The sequence below is a fragment of the Caenorhabditis remanei genome, chromosome IV (assembly GCF_010183535.1).
Source record: "Caenorhabditis remanei strain PX506 chromosome IV, whole genome shotgun sequence".
Taxonomy (NCBI): domain Eukaryota; kingdom Metazoa; phylum Nematoda; class Chromadorea; order Rhabditida; family Rhabditidae; genus Caenorhabditis; species Caenorhabditis remanei.
This window is the reverse complement of record NC_071331.1, coordinates 23,415,904-23,438,711: the sequence shown is the minus strand read 5'-3', so window position 1 is coordinate 23,438,711 and position 22,808 is coordinate 23,415,904. Positions and strand designations below refer to the sequence as shown.

General features: G+C 34.2%; 3 protein-coding genes across 3 annotated transcripts; all 3 read right to left on the bottom strand.

Annotated features, from left to right (window-relative positions):
* Nucleotides 1–1,033: 1,033 nt before the first annotated feature.
* GCK72_015954 (uncharacterized protein) lies at nucleotides 1,034–1,423 on the bottom strand (the record flags this gene model as incomplete). Its single annotated transcript, XM_053731231.1, has 2 exons — nucleotides 1,034–1,249; nucleotides 1,292–1,423. The coding sequence occupies 2 exons, from the start codon at nucleotides 1,421–1,423 to the stop codon at nucleotides 1,034–1,036; spliced, it is 348 nt and encodes a 115-aa protein (XP_053586003.1).
* Nucleotides 1,424–2,503: 1,080 nt separating this feature from the next.
* GCK72_015953 (uncharacterized protein) lies at nucleotides 2,504–4,880 on the bottom strand (the record flags this gene model as incomplete). Its single annotated transcript, XM_053731230.1, has 7 exons — nucleotides 2,504–2,629; nucleotides 2,681–2,793; nucleotides 2,838–3,060; nucleotides 3,326–3,459; nucleotides 3,502–4,098; nucleotides 4,637–4,756; nucleotides 4,814–4,880. The coding sequence occupies 7 exons, from the start codon at nucleotides 4,878–4,880 to the stop codon at nucleotides 2,504–2,506; spliced, it is 1,380 nt and encodes a 459-aa protein (XP_053586002.1).
* A 12,765-nt stretch (nucleotides 4,881–17,645) lies between these two features.
* Nucleotides 17,646–21,810, bottom strand: GCK72_015952 (uncharacterized protein; the record flags this gene model as incomplete). Its single annotated transcript, XM_053731229.1, has 5 exons — nucleotides 17,646–17,742; nucleotides 17,961–18,101; nucleotides 20,690–20,864; nucleotides 20,914–21,027; nucleotides 21,708–21,810. The coding sequence occupies 5 exons, from the start codon at nucleotides 21,808–21,810 to the stop codon at nucleotides 17,646–17,648; spliced, it is 630 nt and encodes a 209-aa protein (XP_053586001.1).
* Between the last annotated feature and the right edge of the window lie 998 nt (nucleotides 21,811–22,808).

Sequence of the window (22,808 nt, the reverse complement as noted above, 5' to 3'; positions counted from 1 at the left end):
TACTTTTCCAAGTGTCCTGAACCTTCTCAACCAATGGAAATAACTACAATTGATCTGTGATTTTATGATTTGTTTATTCTTGAAATTTGTATTAGAAAACAATTTGGATAGTGGTCATCCTGAACCATCAAATATATAAATATGTATTCTTGCTGTTCCAAAAACTTCAGTTTTTTTATCATTGAGATGTTTTAATGCTCTTCACTGTTATTTCTGTTTTGCTAAAACATTGAATTTGCTTAGTGGTCTAACACAATAAGTTTCAAAAAACACAAAAAAAACACAAAAAAATCCGGTTTCAAAAATTGTGGATTTTTGAACCTAGTCAACTTCATATGTTATTGAATACGCCCAATTCAGTCCATTTTCACATTTTCAGAATAATATAACAAAAACCAAATAATATACTTTTCCTGATTCTCTTACTATTATATTCTTAAAACGGTAAATAATTTTTGATTAAAATTTCCAAAACAGATTTTTTTCTTAAATTTTTTACTGTTTCGGTTGTAAGTTATTTGCATTTCCAATCTCATTGGAGTTGGTACCTTTTTTCTAATTGCGTCACGTATTTTTGTATATTTTGCTTCCTTGAATCAACTTACAAATTCTGCAGCCAAACTTTTTTGATTGTTCTGAAACAGTAAGGAAAACAAAAAATACAAAAAAAAGTGTTTCAAGAGATAAATAGGATAAATTTATTAGTAAAGTCGAATACATTGGCATTTTCAAGGTTTTAGTATTGTATTGCTTCAAAAATTCTGAAAATTGGATTTTGAAGAAAAATAAATAAACAAAGCCAAAGACTCGCAAACTAACCGAGAAATTCAGTCGTTAAGTTTTTTGAAATTTTGAAACAGTAAGTAAAATTTTTTGAATTTTTACTCACCTATCATATTGTAGCCATAAAATTAGTCTAAATTAAAAAAATAAATTATCTGCGTGGATTCATGTAAAAAAAATTTCAATTCGAATAGCGCAGTCCCCCTTTAAGAACTTCGGCAATTAAGAACAAAAAAACAAAAACCAAAAATCATTCTTTACAATAACACAACGCCGTATAGTGAGTCTTCTTCGTACAATAAGTGCTTGTCCCATATCTATCCCCTCTCTCGATTTCACCAAATTCCAGATTTCCAGTCTCATTATCCGTCACCAACGTTTCAAAAATCGCAGGCTGCTTAGTCTTCACAACAATTTTATAAGTGGCTCTGGCACCGTTCAACGAGATGATATTGAGAGTGGTGACCTGAAATATGTAATAGACATCGGGATACACAGACAGACTGACCTGATCAAGCTCATATTTATGGCATAGCAAGGACACATTAAGGCTATCCAGTGTCTCGTGAACATTGTTGTCAACTATTTCCCTAAAGACAAATTTGTCGACAACTGAAAGGCTGAATGATGAGCCCCACATGGTTTTCCCCGCAAAACTAGGCTCATCATCGCCTTACAAATCTCTCATTTCAATATTGTTTCAATCTGCTCACTAATTCACTTTATTTACCTCTTTTTAATCACCTGTTATCAGGAATATTCAATTAAATATAATTTGAATTACCGCACTAAACCCATTGTGTCAGTAAACGCGCTCCATTTAGCCGCGAGCGGTCGCGTAGCGGCCGCCGCGCCTCCTCGTTGCTCAGCCTAGACTGACGAGTCGGGTTGCCTCTTCCGGTCGTCCGGTAACGTGACGAGTGTGAAAGTGTCGGCAAAATAGATCCTATCATTTTTCCGGACTATTTTAGCCTATTTTCCGCGCTACTGACGCTTGGGAGAGTGAGTAATCGCCCTTTTTAGGCCCTTTAGGCCATTTTCAAGCGATCCGCGGTTGTGACCGCTCTTTCGTCTACTTTTGGACCCGCGGCACATCCAGCAGGACGCTTTACTAAATATTAAATTATCTCTCTCTAAATTATCTAAATCTTTCGTAAATAAATGGGTCATTGTCTTAAAACTTGTGTTCTGTTGTCGCATCGCTCATCCTCACACTTATAGCCGTTATTCGCACATTTTAACCAGTTAGGGAAGATTTTATCCGGAGCGGGTCTGTCTCCGACCGCATTTATGGCCCGCCTCCACAAACATAGGTGATTAGTCCGGTGGTCAGACGGTTGCTCAACTTGGTGCTGAAACAAAATATAAAAAAATGTTTGTCGGTTTGTCCGAATATCGCTCACTCGTGTTTCATGTCAATCGACTTTGACCTGCAGATACAGTAATCCTGGATAATGGGAAGATTCTCACAATTTCTCGGAGTCAGCGGTTGCTCGCGGAGCAGAGAATGCCCTTTTTCACCGGGAATTTTTAGAAGGGCAGTGTTCGAGAATTCTGAAGATGGTTGGTACTAGAACAGTAATTATTTTATAATTGGATTTAAATAGGTATAGCCAAAAACCTTTGCAATATCCAGCAAGGTGGCTCTCAGGTCATAATGCGTCTGTAGTCGTTGGGAATTGTTGGTTAAAACTTGTAGAATTCCATTATCCCGGTATTTTTAAGGCACAGATATCATTAACGCGGGATTATGACGCTCCAAGTTTCCAATTTCAGTTTTATAGAATTCAGGAGTCCCTGCACGGAATCCATGGTCAGCCATCAGCACAATAAATGCGTCGTCAAACTGCAAAAACAAAAAAAAATAGTTCAATATAAATAATTTGTCTCAGAATACCATTTCAGAATTGCCCTGTAAAAACTCAAGCAGCGGTATGTCAAATCGATCAGCGCCCATCAAAAAGTGATGTGCCAAGTGGACAGACCAATACCACACAAATTTTGGACGGTCTTGAAATTTACCTTTTTAATTACCATTTTCAGCTAAAACTCACTTTTATAAGCCTCTACAAACTGCTGAAAATACTCCAGCGCTGCCGAATGTACTTCTCGACACGATTTCTCCCCTTTCAAGTGATCTTTTGTAATTTTTAAGTCTGTTTTCTCTAAAATGCTGACAAATGGAAAAAACGAGTGGTTGGAGTGATAGTTTTGGAATCCCTTGCAGTCCGGATTGGACGTGAGACATTGATAATACCAGTCATCGATGTAATTAGTCTGCAATTCGTGAAAAATGTTCAATCATTACGGTAGTTCTTGTATTTTCGTGGTGAAACCCCAAATTTTGAAAATTTTCAAAGTGAGGCATGATTATACTTTTCTGAATCGTCTAAACATGGTGATTCCAAAAATGTATGTTTCACAAACTTTGCGCCGAATCTGACTGAGTTACGGTAGTTTTTTTTTTGTTTTCGTGGTGAGACCCAATGATTACACTTTTCTAAACCGCATTAACGCTCTGATTTCAAATTTCTCGACCTACCGTATACCCTGCCTCCGTGAAATCCTTGAACATATTTGGCTTATCATCCAAATACTGATTACAATATTCTTCCTCACTCCAATCGACTTCAATCTTTCTTCCATCTTGCATACTTCCCGCTTCCACTTGTTTTCCTGAAACAGTAAAGGAGTGCGATAGAGCGCACTTGAACCTACCAAACCAAAGAGGTAGTGCATTAACCTGACTTCGCAGTGCCACTTGACTATAGAATGGAAAATCAACGGCCTGGAATTGTTGAGTCATAAATTCAACGGTTTTCGCCAGGGATCGTTTCATCATACGAGACGACATAGAGTCGACAAGAATCACAAATACATCCGAGAGGTTCTTATTGGTTTTGGAAGGTTTTGGTAAAGATTTTGGCAAAATTTGAGTGTGAATGTAGCCATATACTTCTCTTTCTCCAAACAAGCCATTCTCCCAACACCCCGTTTCCAGAAATTCACATTCGGTGGGTCCCGGTGGAAACCAATCGGATATTTTGAGAGGTCCAGTGAGCTCAGGGAGCTCATAGCACCTTGCCTTACAAGTCGTTCCCTTTTTTTCCTGAATTATTCGCCATGATCCATTTGATAATTCCGTCAATGGTTTCGAATTCCGATCACAATTCTTATTATGGTCATCTGGGACCATATATAACTTTTCAGATTCATCGTATAGATCAAATATTGGTACGTAGCATCCATCTTGGAAGATTTGATTGGTGTTGGTCGAAATTGGAACTGCCTGGTTGAGGGCGGGCTTGACGGACACTGAAAGGCAATTTTCAAAATTTTGTGAAAAAAAGCATCAGAAAGAGCCAAAAATGACTCGTTTTGGCTTATTCTGAACGCTTATGAGCCCAGAATTAGAATTTTTAGATCTGGGACCATAAATAACTTTTCAGATTTATCGTATAAATCAAAAACGGGTACTGAGCAGCTATCGTTGAAGATTTGGTTGGAGTAGTTATTGGAAGTGGATTGGATGGTGAAAATTGAAAGAACCTGGTTAAAGGGGAACACTGAAAGGCAATTTCTAGGTTTCTCAGGGAAAAAGTTTCAGAATTGGCCAAAAATTGCCTAGTTTTCGAATTTTGGATCCCTGAGCAAAAGAGCTTCAAATCGAGCCAATATTTTACCGTTTTAAGTTGCTTTGCTTTTAAATTGGGTCCACGGGTCAAAAAATCAGAATGAGACGTCAATTATTGACTAAATTTAAATTTTTTAGCTCAAAATTTGAAATTTCCAGGCACCCGCTTCAAAATATGCTTAAATTGTCCAGTGGGTCATATATGAGATTAAAAAATACCATTAGTGATCCACCAATTGATCGGCAAATATAAAACCATGAAACTTGCAACATAGATGGTGAAAATCAGGTAGGATAAGGGTTTTTGGCGAGAATTCAAAGTTTTGATAATTCCTGGTTCTAAAAAGTGCAATTAATAGTATGTAAGTGCACTCTACTGATAATTTATGGACTTACCTATAGCACCTGAATCGGCATCCTCGAACAGTAAACTTGTGTTTCCCTTGTCGTGGTGAAGAGTCATTCTGGTATTACTGAAACTGAAACGTCGAATTGTAACCGCCTGAAATAGAACTGAAAAACTGTCAAATCAGGGTCTAGTGGCTTAAATATAACGTTTAACCATCCTTTAATCGGTTCCGATTTGTACCAGTTCTGATACGGGCGGTTCTGAATCGGGACATAACTATAATTTTTAAAATAGCAAGTTTGTGTCACAAAAAAACATTTTCTCGAGAAAGAATAAAACGTTTCAGAAAAGTGACTTGTTTTCAATATAGGGGTGTTTTTTGCTGTTTCAAACCTTTTTGTTTTAGAAATGAAATGTTTAATAAGTGTTAAAATGGTCGGACTAGATAATGAGAAAGTTGAGAACAAATAATAAGAAAAATGGGTGCGGACAAAATCGCCGACTATTTTTTTTTGAACGAACTCCACCCACTTCAAATTGGAACATTTGTCCCTAAAGAATGATGTCGATAAGTGTTGCTTCCGGTAAGAGTCATTTCCATAAATCATCACATCATTTTGCATTCCTCACGTACAGAAAGTTCAGAAGATCAGAAAAGAAAAGATTCACGGTCTCCCACACAGCGAAAAAGAACTGCAAGGAACGTGAAGCCGTTTTTTTCCCGTTTTAATTCAATTCTTTTATTTTTTGCACTGAAAATCCAGTATTTTCAGGTTTTCAGACGTTGCAATCATACCTGTCAACGGGCCAACACGGGCCGGCTCGTAACTCGCGTCAATCTTAAAATTATGAGCTGAAAAATATACCAAAATGTAGATCTCGACGAGTTCTATGCCCGTGGCCTACTACAGGCCGGATGGCTATTCGTTAATGTGCCGCGGGCCGGGAAAAAGTGCCAAAAAATGCGAAAAAGGCCAAAAAAGTCATTCTAGCCCGGCACGCGGCATATTAACGAATAGCCATCCGGCCCGTAGTAGGTCACGGACATAGAACTCGTCGAGATCTACATTTTGGTATATTTTTCAGCTCATAATATTCATTTTGACGCCAGTTACGAGCCGGCCCGTGTCGGCCCGTTTCGGCCCGGTTGACAAGTATGGTCGCAATGGATGAAAAAAGTGTCCCATCCATAAGAATTGTGAAAAATTATATTTTTTATCTTATGAGCCAAAAAACGTAAATTTTGGTAAGAAAATGACTTTTTTGATACAGAAAAACTGATTTTCAGAAAAATGAGATTTTTAGCAATTTCAGCCAATATACATATTTTCTGAAAATTTTAACGGTTTCAGAGCCTCCTCAAGTACATTATGTGCAAACTTCGTTTGAAACAGTTTTCTGCCACAAAAGTTATACTCATTTTTCTGAAAATCGGTTTTTCTGTATCAAAAAAGTCAATTTCTTACCAAAACTCGTGTTTTTTGGCTCATAAGATTATAAATAAAAAGTTTCACAATTCTTATGGATGGGACACTATTTTCATCCATTGGGACGTCTGATAAGTTGAAAAATACTGGATTTTCAGTGCAAAAAACAAAAGAATTGAATTAAAACGTGAAAAATCGTCTTCACGTTTCTTGCAGTTCTTTTTCGCCGTGTGGGAGGCCGTGTGATTAAAAATAATTCAGGAATATTTACAATGCGAGTTAAATACGGAATATAAAACGATATAGTTAATTTATTGAAACAGTAAAAATAAAGAGAAACTATTTAAGTTTAATGGGTTTAACATATCAATTAACCATTTTTTCGGTTTTGATTCAGGCGATTTTATTACGAACAGTTCTTTTTCGAAACAGCATTGTGTGTTTTGATGTTCCTTTCTTCGGACCTACACTTTCGGAGATTTAGTTTAGAGATATATGATCTTCCGACCAAAAAATGATTCTATAAATCATCACATCATTTCCATGCCTCCAATTTAGAAATTTCCAAAGATTAGGATCTCCCCCTGCACCTTACGGACATTGAATTCAGCGGAAAACGAGCAATTCTTGATGATGATGAAGTTATGGAGTGAAGGAAGGGTACTGTAGGAAAGGGGAGCTGAATTTGAAAAATAGACACAAAATGAACTGTCAATTTTTGGTTTAAAAAAGCTGTGAAGTTATAAAATTGAGAAATAGAATTGCTCGAATTGACTTTGTCAATTGAACGCTTTTTTGATTTTAAAACTTAACGTTTTGAAACCGTTAGAACTAATAAAATTGATTGAACCGGAAACATTAACAGTTGTTAAGCACAAAATCACTTGAGTAACCGTTCTGAAACATTAAAAATTCTAAAAACTACTAACCTTCTTATGAATCTTCTTTATTCCGTTTTCTACTTTCCATTCTTCTCTTTCGATGTATGTGAAACAGTAATAATAAGGATAAGGTGTGTTCGGTGTTGCCTTTTTAGAAAAAAATAATTTCGGGCGGTTCCAATTCGGGCAGCACCATGTGCCTACACTGTCGGAGATTTAGTTTAGATATTATTGTTCATTAGTTCTTAAAACGGCACCTCCCGTTCAGAAATTTCCAGAGATTAGGATCTTGACCTAGAAATGAACCAACACACTTTGCCGACACTGAATTTAGCGGAAAACCAACAATATCGGATGTTCTTGATGATGATCGGGATTTATGTGAGGTCATTTGATAGTTTTGGGGAGAGAGAAGGGGTACTGTAGAAAGGTGGGGGCGGAGTTTCAAATTTTAGACAAGTAGAAAGAAAGTACTGTTCCATTTCGTGAACAACGACACTTCTGAAAAACTTGAAACAGCAAACATCATATTTTTCCAAAAAAAACTGTTTCAGAATTTTTATAATTTGATCCTAATATTATGTTCGGTGTTCAGTCCGGCACCATAATTTAAAATTGCGTATTTTAAAAGTTTAGAAACGTCAATTGTCTAATTCATTTACGCCTTTCGTTTCTAATTACTCTGAAACTGTATTTTAATTTTCCAAAGCAAACCAATTTACTGTTTCAGCAATTCTATTCTACTGCTTCTTATCATTTCAAAATTATACTGATCGTCGCATTATTAAATACAAATAATTGAAAATTGAAGTCCTTTTATTTGTTCAAAAAAATTGTACACCTTAAGTTTTATAACAAAATAATGTCTTTAATCAATGAAAACAAAAATCGAATGTTCTTGATGATAATCGGGATTTCAGAGGGTCATTTGATAAAACAATGATTTAATATAGACCTCGGAAAACATAATGCTTCGGACTTCATATTTTCATTATAATTGTTACTGTTTCAAAAGAGTCAGTTTTTTATTTTATTTAAAACCTTCATTATTCTGAACCCTCAATTCGGAAACTGACGGAATTGCTCTTGTAAGTTTATTAAACAAATATATATCTAGTATATAAGTTTCGTTATTTTGAAATCAGACACCACGACACCCAGAAATCCAATTCTTACTGTTCCAGATATCAAATGACCTCACATAAATCCCGATCATCATAAAGAACATCCGATATTGTTGGTTTTCCGCTAAATTCAGTGTCGGCAAAGTGTGTTGGTTCATTTCTAGGGGAAGATCCTAATCTCTGGAAATTTCTGAACGAGAGGAGTGTGATGATTTATGTGATGATTCAAAGAACCGTTTTAAGAACGAATGAACAATAATCTCTAAACTAAATCTCCGACAGTGTAGGCACATGGTGCTGCCCGAATTGGAACCGCCCGAAATTATTTTTTTCAAAAAAGGCAACACCGAACACACATATATCCTTATTCTTACTGTTTCACATACATCGAAAGAGAAGAATGGAAAGTAGAAAACGGAATAATGAATATTCATAAGAAGGTTAGTAGTTTTTAGAATTTTTAATGTTTCAGAACGGTTACTCAAGTGATTTTGTGCTTAACAACTGTTAATGTTTCCGGTTCAATCAATTTTATTAGTTCTTACGGTTTCAAAACGTTAAGTTTTAAAATCAAAAAAGCGTTTAATTGACAAAGTCAATTCGAGCAATTCTATTTCTCAATTTTATAACTTCACAGCTTTTTTAAACCAAAAATTGACAGTTCGTTTTGTGTCTATTTTTCAAATTCAGATCCCCTTTTCTACAGTACCCTTCCTTCACTCCATAACTTCATCATCATCAAGAATTGTTGGTTTTCCGCTGAATTCAATGTCCGTAAGGTGCAGGGGGAGATCCTAATCTTTGCAAATTTCTGAATTGGAGGCATGGAAAATTATGTGATGATTTATAGAATCATTTTTTGGTCGGAAGATCATATATCTCTAAACTAAATCTCCGAAAGTGTAGGTCCGAAGAAAGGAACATCAAAACACACAATGCTGTTTCGAAAAAGAACTGTTCATTATCATTTTACTTGAAAACCGGTTGAAACTTTATGAAATTTTGAAACAGATATAGTTTCTCAATATTTTGTTTTCAGGAAATTACTTGTTTTCTGATTGTTCTCCTGTAGCTTATCTGAATGAGTTTTAGACTAAAAATCGCTCGAAAAACCAACGTTTTTGTCCAGATGACGGTCGCGAGGTGCTCTTCGATTTGGACGGTTTTCGACGGGTGGAAATCGAACAGACACTGACAAAAACATTGGAAAAAACCGAGTTGGTGGCGATAAGGTGATTCAAGAAAGAGTAACTGAACGCCGATTGCGAGGGAACTCATTTTGTTTATCAGCGTGATGATGAGATTATATATTTTAGGTGAGACAATATTTTTTGAAAGTTTTGAAACAGAAAATGTTAATAATGGTTTTCATGGATTCTGTAAAATACCTCGTTTAAAGGTAATAACAAAACGAATGGTTAATAATGGATTTATATTTTTCAAGCGTTCTATTTGAATATTTCTTGAAAAATTATTTTCTTTAATTTTAGTCAAATTTTTAAGAAGGTACAAAAGAATAATCAGGAAAGTATATATTGATTTCAGTTAGCGTATTAATGCCTTGAAAATAATGTCGAATTGGAAAACTCATAATAAATCTTGAAACAGAGAAAAATAATTACATAAAAATTAAAAATATCACAGTTTCAAAGTTTTTCTTTATAGTTGCTCGGATTGTGTACAGTAATTTGTCTTTGAGGAGACACTAATAATTATACTCTATTTCCCCAATCGCGAAATATGTTAAACGATTATCTAGACGTTGGTGACGGATAATGAGACTGGAAATCTGGAATTTGGTCGAGAGAAGGGATATATATATGGGACTAGTTCTTATTGTACCAAGATGACTTATTATACAGTGTTGTGTTATTGTAAATAATAGTTATTTTTGTTGGTTTTAATCCTACTTGTCCGTGACCATCCGGATTTCCAGTTTTTATAACACATAATCTGCTCAAATTCCTGTTTTGAAATAGAACGGCGGGAGCCCTGTTCATTCAATTTGCAAACTTCTTGAGAATCTGTTGAAACAGTTGTAATTTTTTGAGACATTTTTATTTCTGAACACGAAAATTTGAACTTTAAAGGGCGGACAAAGTACTGAAACGGTTCAAAGTACAGAACTATTATAATTTGTTTTTTAGTATTCGCAAACTCCAAATATCTCGAATTCAGAAAAATGAAAATTGTTATTTCAATTTATTTTTAACACGTTTTGTTCTGAAATATGACAGGTGAGTAAAAGTATGAAAAAAGCTAAAAATTCTTACTTACTGTTTCAAAATTTCAAAAACTTAACATTTAATTTAATTTATTTATTTCTTCAAAGGGCGGAAACCACTGACATGAGAAAATGGAATGGTTTTTGAATTTACATGTAAGAGATGGTTAGTAAAAAGAGAAAGAATACATACATAATGATAATGGGCCTATTCTAGCGGTAGCAAAAAAAAAGCAAAAAACTACTTTTTAATAAAGAAAAAATAGTTTTCTGCACTTTCTGCTACCTCGAGATTAGCTCCACTATCCATAGGAGGTAAAGTAAAGTTAATAATTTGTTGGGTTTAATGACAGGAAATGATTGAGATCATATTTGCATATTCTGCTCTTAAAGACAGCTGTGCTCGGTTTAACCGGAAACACCAATTCTGATAAAGAATTCCAACAACGGAGAACTCTATTAGAGAGTATTTGAGAAGATAATTTATTCGAGTTCGTAGTTAGAGATTTGAGATAATATCTATGCCGCCTCAGTCTTGAATGATCCAAAAATTCGAATATAGGATCATCAATAATAATTTCCTTGGTAACCATCAGTTTATAGGTGAAGATCAAATCAATACATAGTCTTCGATGTTCCAGTGATTTTAGATCACATTCTTCAAGAGCCTCGAAATACGATGAATACGACATTTTGAATTTCTTATAAACTCTGAATATAAAAGATTTCTGGACTGATTCCAGCATTATGATATTCTCCTTCTGTATAGGTGATGTGACCACAGTTCCATATTCCAGTAGAGGACGACAGAATTTTACGGTTAGTTTGTATATCTTCTCGATTAATTTTCAGATTTTTTTTTTGAATTTTTGAAACAGCATAACGCTAGAACCATTAAAATGTCAATGTATCCCAATTTACTAAAACATTTCTCCTTTTTTTTCAATTTTTTTAAAATTTGAGGTTTTTGCTTCCTGTTTCAGAGAAATCCCAAAGTATGGTGGTTAAATTTGGAAATTGATGTTATGATCAAAAGTATAATAATTGTCTACCGTTTCAAGAATTTTATAGTAGCATAATCAGATAAATGTATCATTCTGTACAGAATAGCATGCTGAAAATGTGAAAATATACTAGATGGGGAATAATAAAAATTAAAAATATATAAAATTGACTAGGTACTAAAAACCAAAAAATTATCAAAACATTTATGTCCTGCGGGCCTTTGTTAAATCATTTTACTGAAACCCTAATAAATGTTCGCAAATAGAAAAATCGAGTTTTATTTGCTTCTATCAATTAAACAGTTTTTATTCTTCAAAATTATATGGAAACTCAAAACATTTAGTTCAATTTTGAAACAGTAAAACTTAAGACATCAGATTTGCCTGATATTATGAAGCAATCAACTATGTTTTTAAATAATTGAAATGTTTCATTTTTCAGAAAAATCCAAGCTATCGGAGATTCAATCTAGAGATATGCGTTCTTCCGGTGAAAAGCCATACTCATAAATCATCACATCATTTTCCATGCCTCCCGTTCAGAAATTTTCAAAGATTAGGATCTTCCCCTTGGAATCGACCGGCGGCACCTTGCCGACACTGAATTTAGCGGAAAACCAACAAAATCGGATGTTCTTGATGATTATCGGGATTTATGGGGGGTCATTTGATAGTTATGGGGGAGAGAAGAGGGGGTACTGTAGAAAAGAAGGCGGAGTTTCAAAGTATTGTTTGCTTAAATTCAGATGAAAGAATTCTGAAACAGTAATATCTGTACTGAGTGGAAATTTTCCAGAACTTATTGTCAGTCACTATTAGAGCTATGACATGATTGCAAAATGTTTTTACTGTTTCAAAAAATTTTAATTTCTAAAAAGCAATGTATGTTTCCGTTGCTTCAAGTTATGCTACTCGCGACTCTGCTATCCATTTTATTTTTGAACTTAACTTAAATGCTTGAATTTCAAATTTTTAAAGTTAAAGCTCTACCGTATTTGTTCAACCCTTCATGACCGTTTCTAGAAATTTCGATAGTTCTGTGTGTGCAAATTTATGTTAGTTTAGTGACAAAGGAAAGTCCTAATATTTCTTATATTCAAACAACAACAAAAAACTCTAAAACGCGGTGAAGGTGCTCCAGACTTCTGTTTGTCGATCAAAATACTCAATATTTTTATTATTGCACAAATTTTTTTTAAATACAAATTAGTTTGGTGAAAAAAATAAACAGTTTGAAAAATAATGTGGAAAATGAAGTAATGATTTGATGCCAGCTGGGTATTAGCAAAATACACTGCTTCAAACTACTTTTTTAAAATACTGAAACAGTAAACTTTTCCAGTGGTTAATTTATCGAGAATTTTAAAACGAAAATTTTTTGATTCCCATTTTTTCCTAATTTCCGATATTTTCTGGCTGTAAAACAATGAAAGAATGCAGAAATGTGTTTGATCATGTGTGGAAAAACACTTTGTATCCAGTCTGTGAGAGTTATGCTCGTTTTATAGCCAGAAAATATCGGAAATTAGGAAAAAAATGGGAATCAAAAAATTTTTGAGTGAAAAAAATTAGAAAAATAATTTTTTTGAAAATTAAAACTTTTTAAGGTTTGTTTGTAGAAAAGCTCAAGACACATCTTTTGGTACATATTTCAATTAATTTGGAACATTTTTTGATGAGTTATGATGATTTGCCCGAACACGCCACTTTTGACTTCTGGAGCTGTGGCACGATGCTCAAAAAGTAGAATGCCGATTTAACATAATTTTTTGTTTATTTAAGTGTTTTGCAACATTTTGACATCAAAAACTCAATAACTCCAAGAGAAAAATAAAAAGTTTTTTTTCGGATTTTCAAATCACGATCAGGAAAAATCGATTATCAAAGAAAATCAAAATTGGAACTATTTCAAAAAACTAATTTTCGTATTGCTGAATGTTTCAGCTATCTTTGAAAAAAAAGTTTGTGCAAAACGGACTTATTTCAGCTGAGATACATATGAAAGTATGCAGGTGTACTCACCTATGATCGCTACTGTATATGGGACTAGTTCTTATTGTACCATGATGACTTATTATACAGTGTTGTGTTATTGTAAATAATAGTTATTTTTGTTGGTTTTAATCCTACTTGTCCGTGACCAGCCGGATTTCCAGTTTTTATAACACATTATCTGCTCAAATTCCTGTTTTGAAATAGAACGGCGGGAGCCCTGTTCATTCAATTTGCAAACTTCTTGAGAATCTGTTGAAACAGTAGTAATTTTTTGAGACATTTTTATTTCTGAACACGAAAATTTGAGCTTTAAAGGGCGGACAAAGTACTGAAACGGTTCAAAGTACAGAACTATTATAATTTGTTTTTTAGTATTCGCAAACTCCAAATATCTCGAATTCAGAAAAATGAAAGTTGTTATTTCAATTTAATTTTAACACTTTTTGTTCTGAAATATGACAGGTGAGTAAAAGTATGAAAAAAGCTAAAAATTCTTACTTACTGTTTCAAAATTTCAAAAACTTAGCGACTGAATTTTACGGTTAGTTTGTATATCTTCTCGATTAATTTTCAGATTTTTTTTTTGAATTTTTGAAACAGCATAACGCTAGAACCATTAAAATGTCAATGTATCCCAATTTACTAAAACATTTCTCCTTTTTTTTCAATTTTTTTTAAATTTGAGGTTTTTGCTTCCTGTTTCAGAGAAATCCCAAAGTATGGTGGTTAAATTTGGAAATTGATGTTATGATCAAAAGTATAATAATTGTCTACCGTTTCAAGAATTTTAGCATAATCAGATAAATGTATCATTCTGTACAGAATAGCATGCTGAAAATGTGAAAATATACTAGATGGGGAATAATAAAAATTAAAAATATATAAAATTGACTAGGTACTAAAAACCCAAAAATTATCAAAACATTTATGTCCTGCGGGCCTTTGTTAAATCATTTTACTGAAACCCTAATAAATGTTCGCAAATAGAAAAATCGAGTTTTATTAGCTTCTATCAATTAAACAGTTTTTATTCTTCAAAATTATATGGAAACTCTAAACATTTAGTTCAATTTTGAAACAGTAAAACTTAAGACGTCAGATTTGCCTGATATTATGAAGCAATCAACTATGTTTTTAAATAATTTAAATTTTTCATTTTTCAGAAAAATCCAAGCTATCGGAGATTCAATCTAGAGATATGCGTTCTTCCGGTGAAAAGCCATACTCATAAATCATCACATCATTTTCCATGCCTCCCGTTTAGAAATTTCCAAAGATTAGGATGTTCCCCAAGAAATGGACCGGCGGCACCTTGCCGACACTGAATTTAGCGGAAAACCAACAAAATCGGATGTTCTTGATGATTATCGGGATTTAAGGGGGGTCATTTGATAGTTATGGGGGAGAGAAGAGGGGGTACTGTAGAAAAGAAGGCGGAGTTTCAAAGTATTGTTTGCTTAAATTCAGATGAAAGAATTCTGAAACAGTAATATCTGTACTGAGTGGAAATTTTCCAGAACTTATTGTCAGTCACTATTAGAGCTATGACATGATTGCAAAATGTTTTTACTGTCTCAAAACATTTTAATTTCTAAAAAGCAATGTATGTTTGTATGTTTCCGTTGCCTCAAGTTATGCTACTCGCGACTCTGCTATCCATTTTATTTTTGAACTTACTAGGGAAGGTCACCGACTCGGTCTGGAGTTATGGGTCGTGACCTATATCGTTGGAAAGCTGAGAGAACGCTGATTCCAAATATATATTCAGTTTTTGCCCTCGAGGTCTGGTATTCGAGAAAAACGAGATCAAAGTTTGAACCCTCTGACAAGTCATTACCTTTCCGACGTGTGTAAAATATCGGCAGCGTGGTGTAGGCGGTAGTGACACAGGTGGTTCGCGATGGAAGCATTGTGCGTTCGCGCGGTGTCGAATATGGGAGCCATAGGAAACTTATGTGCTAGTTATATGCCTGGTATATGGAAGCATGCGAAGCATATATGACCCACGCGCGATCCGTGCTATTCTTGCCGTTTATCATGTCTACCGACAGCTCGTACGATGCCCTCGCCCACTAATTCCACCCATTATAATGTGTTGCTACTTTGCTATTCCATTCCGAGTCTGTTCAGCTCTATTCTTTATGACATATTCATTTTCTCCGTTTTCAGTTTTCATTGAAAACAAATTACGACTATACTTTCAGAAACAAAAACACGAATAGTTTTCGAAAAAGCACAGAAAGCTATAACTTATTTTTATTCCTTTTTCTTTCATTCTATTTCTTACCGAAAAACAGAAATCAATCAATGAATCAAAAAAGTTTAAATCAGCTAATCAATGAAATGAATGCTATCCGAAAGCCGTCTGGCACAGTGATGAGCTTCTTACTTTTCTTACTTCGTCTTGAAAAAAAACTTACCGTCTTACCTTTTTCCATCTAAAAATAATTATTATAGCCAATCCGAAGTAAGAAAAAAGACGCTCTTACTTTCATGGAATAAGATAACTTTATCATTTCATTTCATTAAGCTTTTCCTAAAAAAAATCGCGATTCAGCTTGAAAATTAAAATGATACTTTTTCGGATATTAATTAAAAATTAATTTTTATATAGTCGTAATTTGTTTTCAGCAAAATTTTGCAAAAAGTGCATGAAAATCTTCGAAAACGGAGAAAATTATGAAAATGTCTTTGAAAAAATTGCAGCTTCAATTACGATAAACAACACGCCAAGGTGTAATGGCGGAGTGTCGTTACAAGTTTCAGGTTTACGGTGAAAACATGGATCCTATATGCGAGCTATATGGAAGCACGCAGGATCCGTGCCACAAGCACCACGCCTCGAAGCATATCACTTCCGCGCGCGAAGCACATCGTTTTATGCGAGCACATGGGAGGTTATATGCTTCCATTTTGAATATGCCCCATATAGCATCCATCGCGAACCACCTGTGGAGGCAGTGCGGCATGGAGAAGGGTGTGGGTTCGGTCCCCGGCCACGCCAAACTTTTTTTGCATTTTTTTAAAATGAACTTTTATGATTCTCTGAGAAAGTCTGTCTCACTTTTTCAAGATTTGGATAATGTTTTATTGATTCCTGTGTAAATATAAACTATTTGAAACAAAAAAGACGAGAAAAATTTTCCGAGTACTTCACCACTGCTCGACCATCAAATGATGGGCAAATTTTTGAAAAACAAATTGTTTAAAAAGTAGTTATTTTCACATGAAAATCAATAAAACATTATCCAAATCTTGAAAAAGTGAGACAGACTTTACCGCCTACACCACGCTGCCGATATTTTACACACGTCGGAAAGGTAATGACTTGTCAGAGGGTTCAAACTTTGACCTCGTTTTTCTCGAATACCAGACCTCGAGGGCAAAAACTGAATATATATTTGGAATCAGCGTTCTCTCAGCTTTCCAACGATATAGGTCACGACCCATAACTCCAGACCGAGTCGGTGACCTTCCCTAGTTAACTCAAATTCTTGAATTTTAAATTTTTAAAGTTAATGCTCTACCGTATTTGTTCAACCCTTAATTACCGTTTCTAGAAATTTCGATAGTTCTGTTTGTGCAAATTTATGTTAGTTTAGTGACAAAGGAAAGTCCTAATATTTCTTATATTCAAACAACAAAAAAAAACTCTGTGAAGGTGAAGGTGCTCCAGCCTGAAGGTGCTCCAGCCTTCAGCTTCTCGGTCAAAATGCTCAATATGTTTATTATAACACAACATCTATTTTAATTTTAAAAAATTCAGAAAAAAAACTAAACAGTTTGAAGAATAAGGTGGAAAATGAAGTAATGATTTGATGCCAGCTGGGTATTAGCAAAATACACTGCTTCAAACTACTTTTTTAAAATACTGAAACAGTAAAACTTTGAAGAAAAAGTGCACTGTTTCTAGTTTTTTAGAAAATGTTTATTTGAAAATTTCCAGTGGTTAATGAAACGTGGATTCTCTGAAAAATCTTTACCATTTAACTGTTTCAACAGGATTATAAAATAATTTTTCTTAAAATTACATCCGCTTCTATATTTATTAATAAATCACCAGTAACAGCACAATCACCAAAAATACACAAAAATACAAAACAAATACCGTTTCAGTAAAATATTATAAGAGTTACAGTAAGACCTGATGCTATTATTCTTTGCAATAGGAGCCAACTCATATAAACATCATAATTGTGTTTAAAAAAATAAGTAATACTTTAATTACAGATCAATTGTAGTTATTTCCATTGGTTCAGAAGGTTCAGGACACTTGGAAAAGTATATCACCCGAGAATTGGAGGAGTCGGTACGGAGTATGCTGGAATTATTGGAAATTATTGGAAATTAGGGCGGCTGGGGTGTCTTTGGCGCGTTTTTGATTACTGCCAATTTTAGCAATAATATATGAAGTTTGGTAGGTAATAGAATCAAAAAAATTTAAAGAATCAGAAATGTTGTATATTTTGGAAACGGTCTGATGGACTACTGAACAAACAAAAGTTCTGAAAAAATGTTAATTTTGAAACAGTAACTCACTTTTCAATAGAGAAAAACAGTCGGATAGTGTTATCCTGTAGATGTTTACAGTATCTCACATCGTGTTCCTCAGCAGATCCAGGACATGAACAAGACGCTGTTCGACACGCTTTCGCTACTATTTCCCCGGTTTCAGCGTATCTGGAAACAGTAAGAATTGGGGGTCTGTGTTTCGTGGTGTCGGATTTCAATTCCGAATAATGCAGGTTTAAATTAAATAAAAATTTGTTTCCTATGAAGCTGTAGCAATTATAATGAAAAAAGCAAGCTAGAAGTATTATGTTCTACAGGAGGCCTGTGTTAAATCAATTCTCTGAAACCGTGAAAAATATTTAAAATTGAAAAAAAATCCGACCTTTTTCGCAAGTATTGCTTCCAATCACCTGACTGAGCGTCCCGACAATAATTGTGCTCTAATTACAGTGGTTTGCTAACATACTGAATTTAAACTAAAACTCAAAACATTTAGTTTCTGCTTGAAACAGTGAAACTCAAGACGTCACAAATTGAGTATCTGTGTGTCGTTTTGTCTAATTCAAAAAAACCCAAACCATCGGAGATTAAGTTTAGAGATTAGTGTTCTTCCGGTGAAAACCTATACTCATAAATCATCACATCATTTTCCATGCCCTCCCGTTCAGAAATTGCCAAAGATTAGGATCTTCCCTTGAAAATGACCGGCAGCACTTTGCCGACACTGAGTTTAGCGGAAAACCAACAAAATCGGATGTTCTTGATGATTATCGGGATTTAAGGGGGGTCATTTGATAGTTATGGGGGAGAGAAGAGGGGGTACTGTAGAAAGAAAAAGCGGAGTTTGAAAGTTTTTGGCATTAGTACAATGGAAACATATCCTCGAATAGACAGAGATCTAGAAAAGAGGGATACTGTAGAATAGTTTGAAAAATTTTGACTAGTTGAAAATATAACATGCACATCAAGCGAAACTCTAAATGTGAAAAATTTTCTTTGAAAACTGAAACAGAAATATTTCATCGAAATAGGTATTAATGTTATCAAGCATCATTAATGTCAATTATATTCTGGAACAGTAAAAATATGTACATTTAATTGAGAAATATCTCTAAACTTAGTAACTTTCAAGATTTTGGAAATTTTTTAAACAATAACTTCGAAATGAACGTGAAACTAGTATTTTACCAAAACGGGGGTCATTTGATAATTATGGGGAGAGAGAAGGGGTACTGTAGAAAGGAGGGGCGGAGTTTGAAAAATGAGCAAAAAAGAATGAGAATCAGAACTTAGAGTATCTGAGAAGATAAAAGGAGTCTGAAACAGTCTAAATCTATTTGTCACTAAAATCGCAGACAAACTGAATTATAAGATTTTCAGAAATCTTTATCTTTAGATGAAGGGAAATATAGCAGTTGGCTAAAGATTTGAGAGAGGCAAGACTAATAAGGGGTTTAACCGTCTGACATTGTTTTCACAACAAAGGAAGTTGGGTTTGACAGAAAAAAACATGCACAGGGAGGGATTTCCAACAGGATAAACACCGCTTAGGTATATAAACTAGATTTAATGTGAAAAGGTCGGGCCCTAAAAGATTGAAAGTTGAAAAACAAGTGGGTACAAGTATTTTAGATAGATAGACAATGGATTAGGCTTTCCAAATATTATACGAATGCAAGTAATTAGCGTATCAGTTATTTTATCATACAGCCACATTTGCAATATTTTTGAAACAGTAAATAATTCTAGCTACCCACCTCCTCAAAACATTACTAACACAACTGTGAGTGATGCCAAGCTGCTCTCTGGTTGTCATTTTTTGAACATTTGTTATTTTTTAGTCAGTTTGAGTTTGTGATTCTTGAAATATCTAGATTTCCCATTTGTTTTGTTCAGGGAAATTTTTGAAATAGTAAGTGTAAAGGAAACTCACTTAGCAATATATGAATCTGTTTGAAACTTTTCGAATGATTTTTGAAACAGTAAATTCTAATAGTGGTTTCGACTATCTGAAGCACCAGAAATTGAGTATCTGTGTGTCGTTTTGTCTAATTCCAAAAAAACCGAAACCATCGGAGATTTAGTTTAGAGATTAGTGTTCTTCCGGTACAAAAACTTATACTCATAAATCATCACATCAATTTCCAGGCCCTCCCGTTCAGAAATTTCCAAAGATTAGGATCTTTCCCTAGGAATGGACCGGCGGCACCTTGCCGACACTGAATTTAGCGGAAAACCAACAAAATTGGATGTTCTTGATGATGATCGGGATTTATGGGGGGTCATTTGGTAGTTATCGGGAGAGAAGAGGGGTACTGTAGATAAAAGGGGCGGAGTTTCAAAGTTTTTGGCATTAGTACAATGGAAACATAGCCCTGAATAGACAGAGATCTAGAAAAAAGGGATACTGTAGAATAGTTCAAAAAATTTTGACTAGTAGAAAATATGACATGCACATCAAGCGAAGCTCTAAATTTGAAAAAATTTTCTTTGAAAACTGAAACAGAAATATTTCATCGAAATCGGTATTAATGTTATCAAGCATCATTAATGTCAATTATATTTTGGAAAAGATCTCTAAACTTATTAACTTTCAAGATTTTGGAAATTTTTTAACAATTACTTTGAAATAAACGTGAAAATAGTATTTTACCAAAACTCCCAGAGTGTACACTCAATTAACAACTCAATTAAGTTTGAAGTTTAGAATTTGATTGAAACAGTAAAAAACTGTCCCAAAAAGCCCCTGAACCCACCTCCTCAAAACCTTACTAACACAACTGTGAGTGATGCCCAACTGCTTTGCAATATGTATCTTCTTCATTCCCTTCTTATAGCACTCCACTATTTTCTGTCGATCACATGTCAGTAGTGGCCGACCGGATATATACGGTCGTCCGTATCGATTTCGAGACGGAACCACTTGGGACACTGCCAAGAAATAAGTTGACAATTATGAAATATTGAGGAAAAAACTCACTTTTCTCTTTCTCCTTATTCTTATCGATACATGATGACGTGGCGATTTTTTCGATTTGAATTTCCGGTCGACGGAACGCTTTTGATAGTTTCTCCAGTGCAGCGAGTGACGAACCTATCAAATGTGAGAAATTTCAACTTTTTATGAGACAGAATGTTCCAGAGTCAATTTTTTCTATGTATTGTGTGTTTGAAATGAAAATCAATCACTGTTTCAAAAACAATTATTAAATTTTAAAGATTTATTTACAGTAATTCCGTTACAAGTCCCAAATCATTTTTACTGTTGCAAAAATTTCAGAATTTGGACAAAATTTAATTTTTTAATGTTGGGTATAAAATATTGGAAACAAATAATCATGGACCATTTTTGGAAATATTTTACAGAATTTTTACAGAATTTATAATCAATTTAATTTGACTAAACGCGTCAAAAACGCGCCAGACATACAATTACTGCTTTAAAGAAATGTTAAACCCACAAAAACTACAAAACGCGTCAATTGTGAACCAAATTTCAATTTTTCAATTTTTCAATCTCTTACTGTTTCAAAAATTTCACAATTTCTCGAAAAACTGAATTCTTCATTATGTGTCTTCATTTAGCATTTTTTCAACAATGAAACCGCGCCTAAGGCGCGCCAGAAAAATTACCGATTTTCAAAATCCGAAACTCCCAAAATTTTACTGTTTCAAAAAATGTGCATATCAATATTCCTTATTCTTCTGCTATTATTCACCATGATTATCAAAAAAAATCGCGCCCAACGACACGCCAGCCTCTCCCTACCGTACCTGATGGTTGTCCATTGGAAAGTGCTCTTTGAGCAGCGAAATTGGATAAAAATGCAGAATTTTGAATAAGAAAATTAATCGGAGGGAATATAGATTGGGACATTTTAAATCATAATAATAATAATAATAATTGATACTGAATGTATGAAATAAGAAGCTCCGCCCCCATTTTGACCCCGCCCCCTGTGTGTTTTTTGTTGAAAAGATTATGGGGGAGTACGGTAGTGAATCGGAAGGCTGACTGAGAGATGATAATATCTTGGCGGAAGGAGGAGAAGAAGCGTGTCGATTTGATTCCTTTGAAATATGCCGACACCTGAGAGAAGAGGTGACAAATGATGATTTGAGTGGAGGGAGGGGAGGACATTGTAATAGGAACTGAGGGGGGGATCATAATTAATTACTGTGTGTCGGTCTGTGTGTCGGTATGTCCAGAAATTTTGCGTTTTCAATTTTGTTTAAATTTGCTGAAATTACAATTAATACATGTACTACCATGAAAAATCAAGATTTCATTTCGAAAATATGCTGAAACAGAATTTTTTTTCTTATATAACTTGTAGAACTTGTAGAAATGATATTTTGTTTTGTATCTTTGTTAAACTTTCAAATTTTATTCATTTTTTTTGTAATTATTGAAAATAAGCTGAAAAACATCGTTTTCAGCTCGAAAATTGGGTTTTCGGGTTAAAGTTTGCTAATTTTGGTCATTTTCAGCCCTTTTTCAGCAATTTATAACTCCGAATTGAAGATTTTCAGTCATTTTTCACAGGAAACGGTTCTGATCGATTTCAGTCAAGTTTTTGATGATTTTCAGACTCAATTTCAGTGATTTTGAGGCCATACTGTTTAAAATCAGAAAATAGTCAAAACATAGATGTCTGAAACTGTAGAATATCTTAAAATTGTAGTTTTTGTTGATAGATTTAAATTATTTAAACTGTTTCAACAGGTTCTAAAGTATTTTAGGGGATATATTTTAACTAATACTTGTTTTGCCTTTATTTATTAACACTTCTCAATTTTACGGAAAAAATTACTGTTACAACTTTCTCATTTTACTTTTTTCCGTTTTCCGTTTTCAATTATACATTCACAACA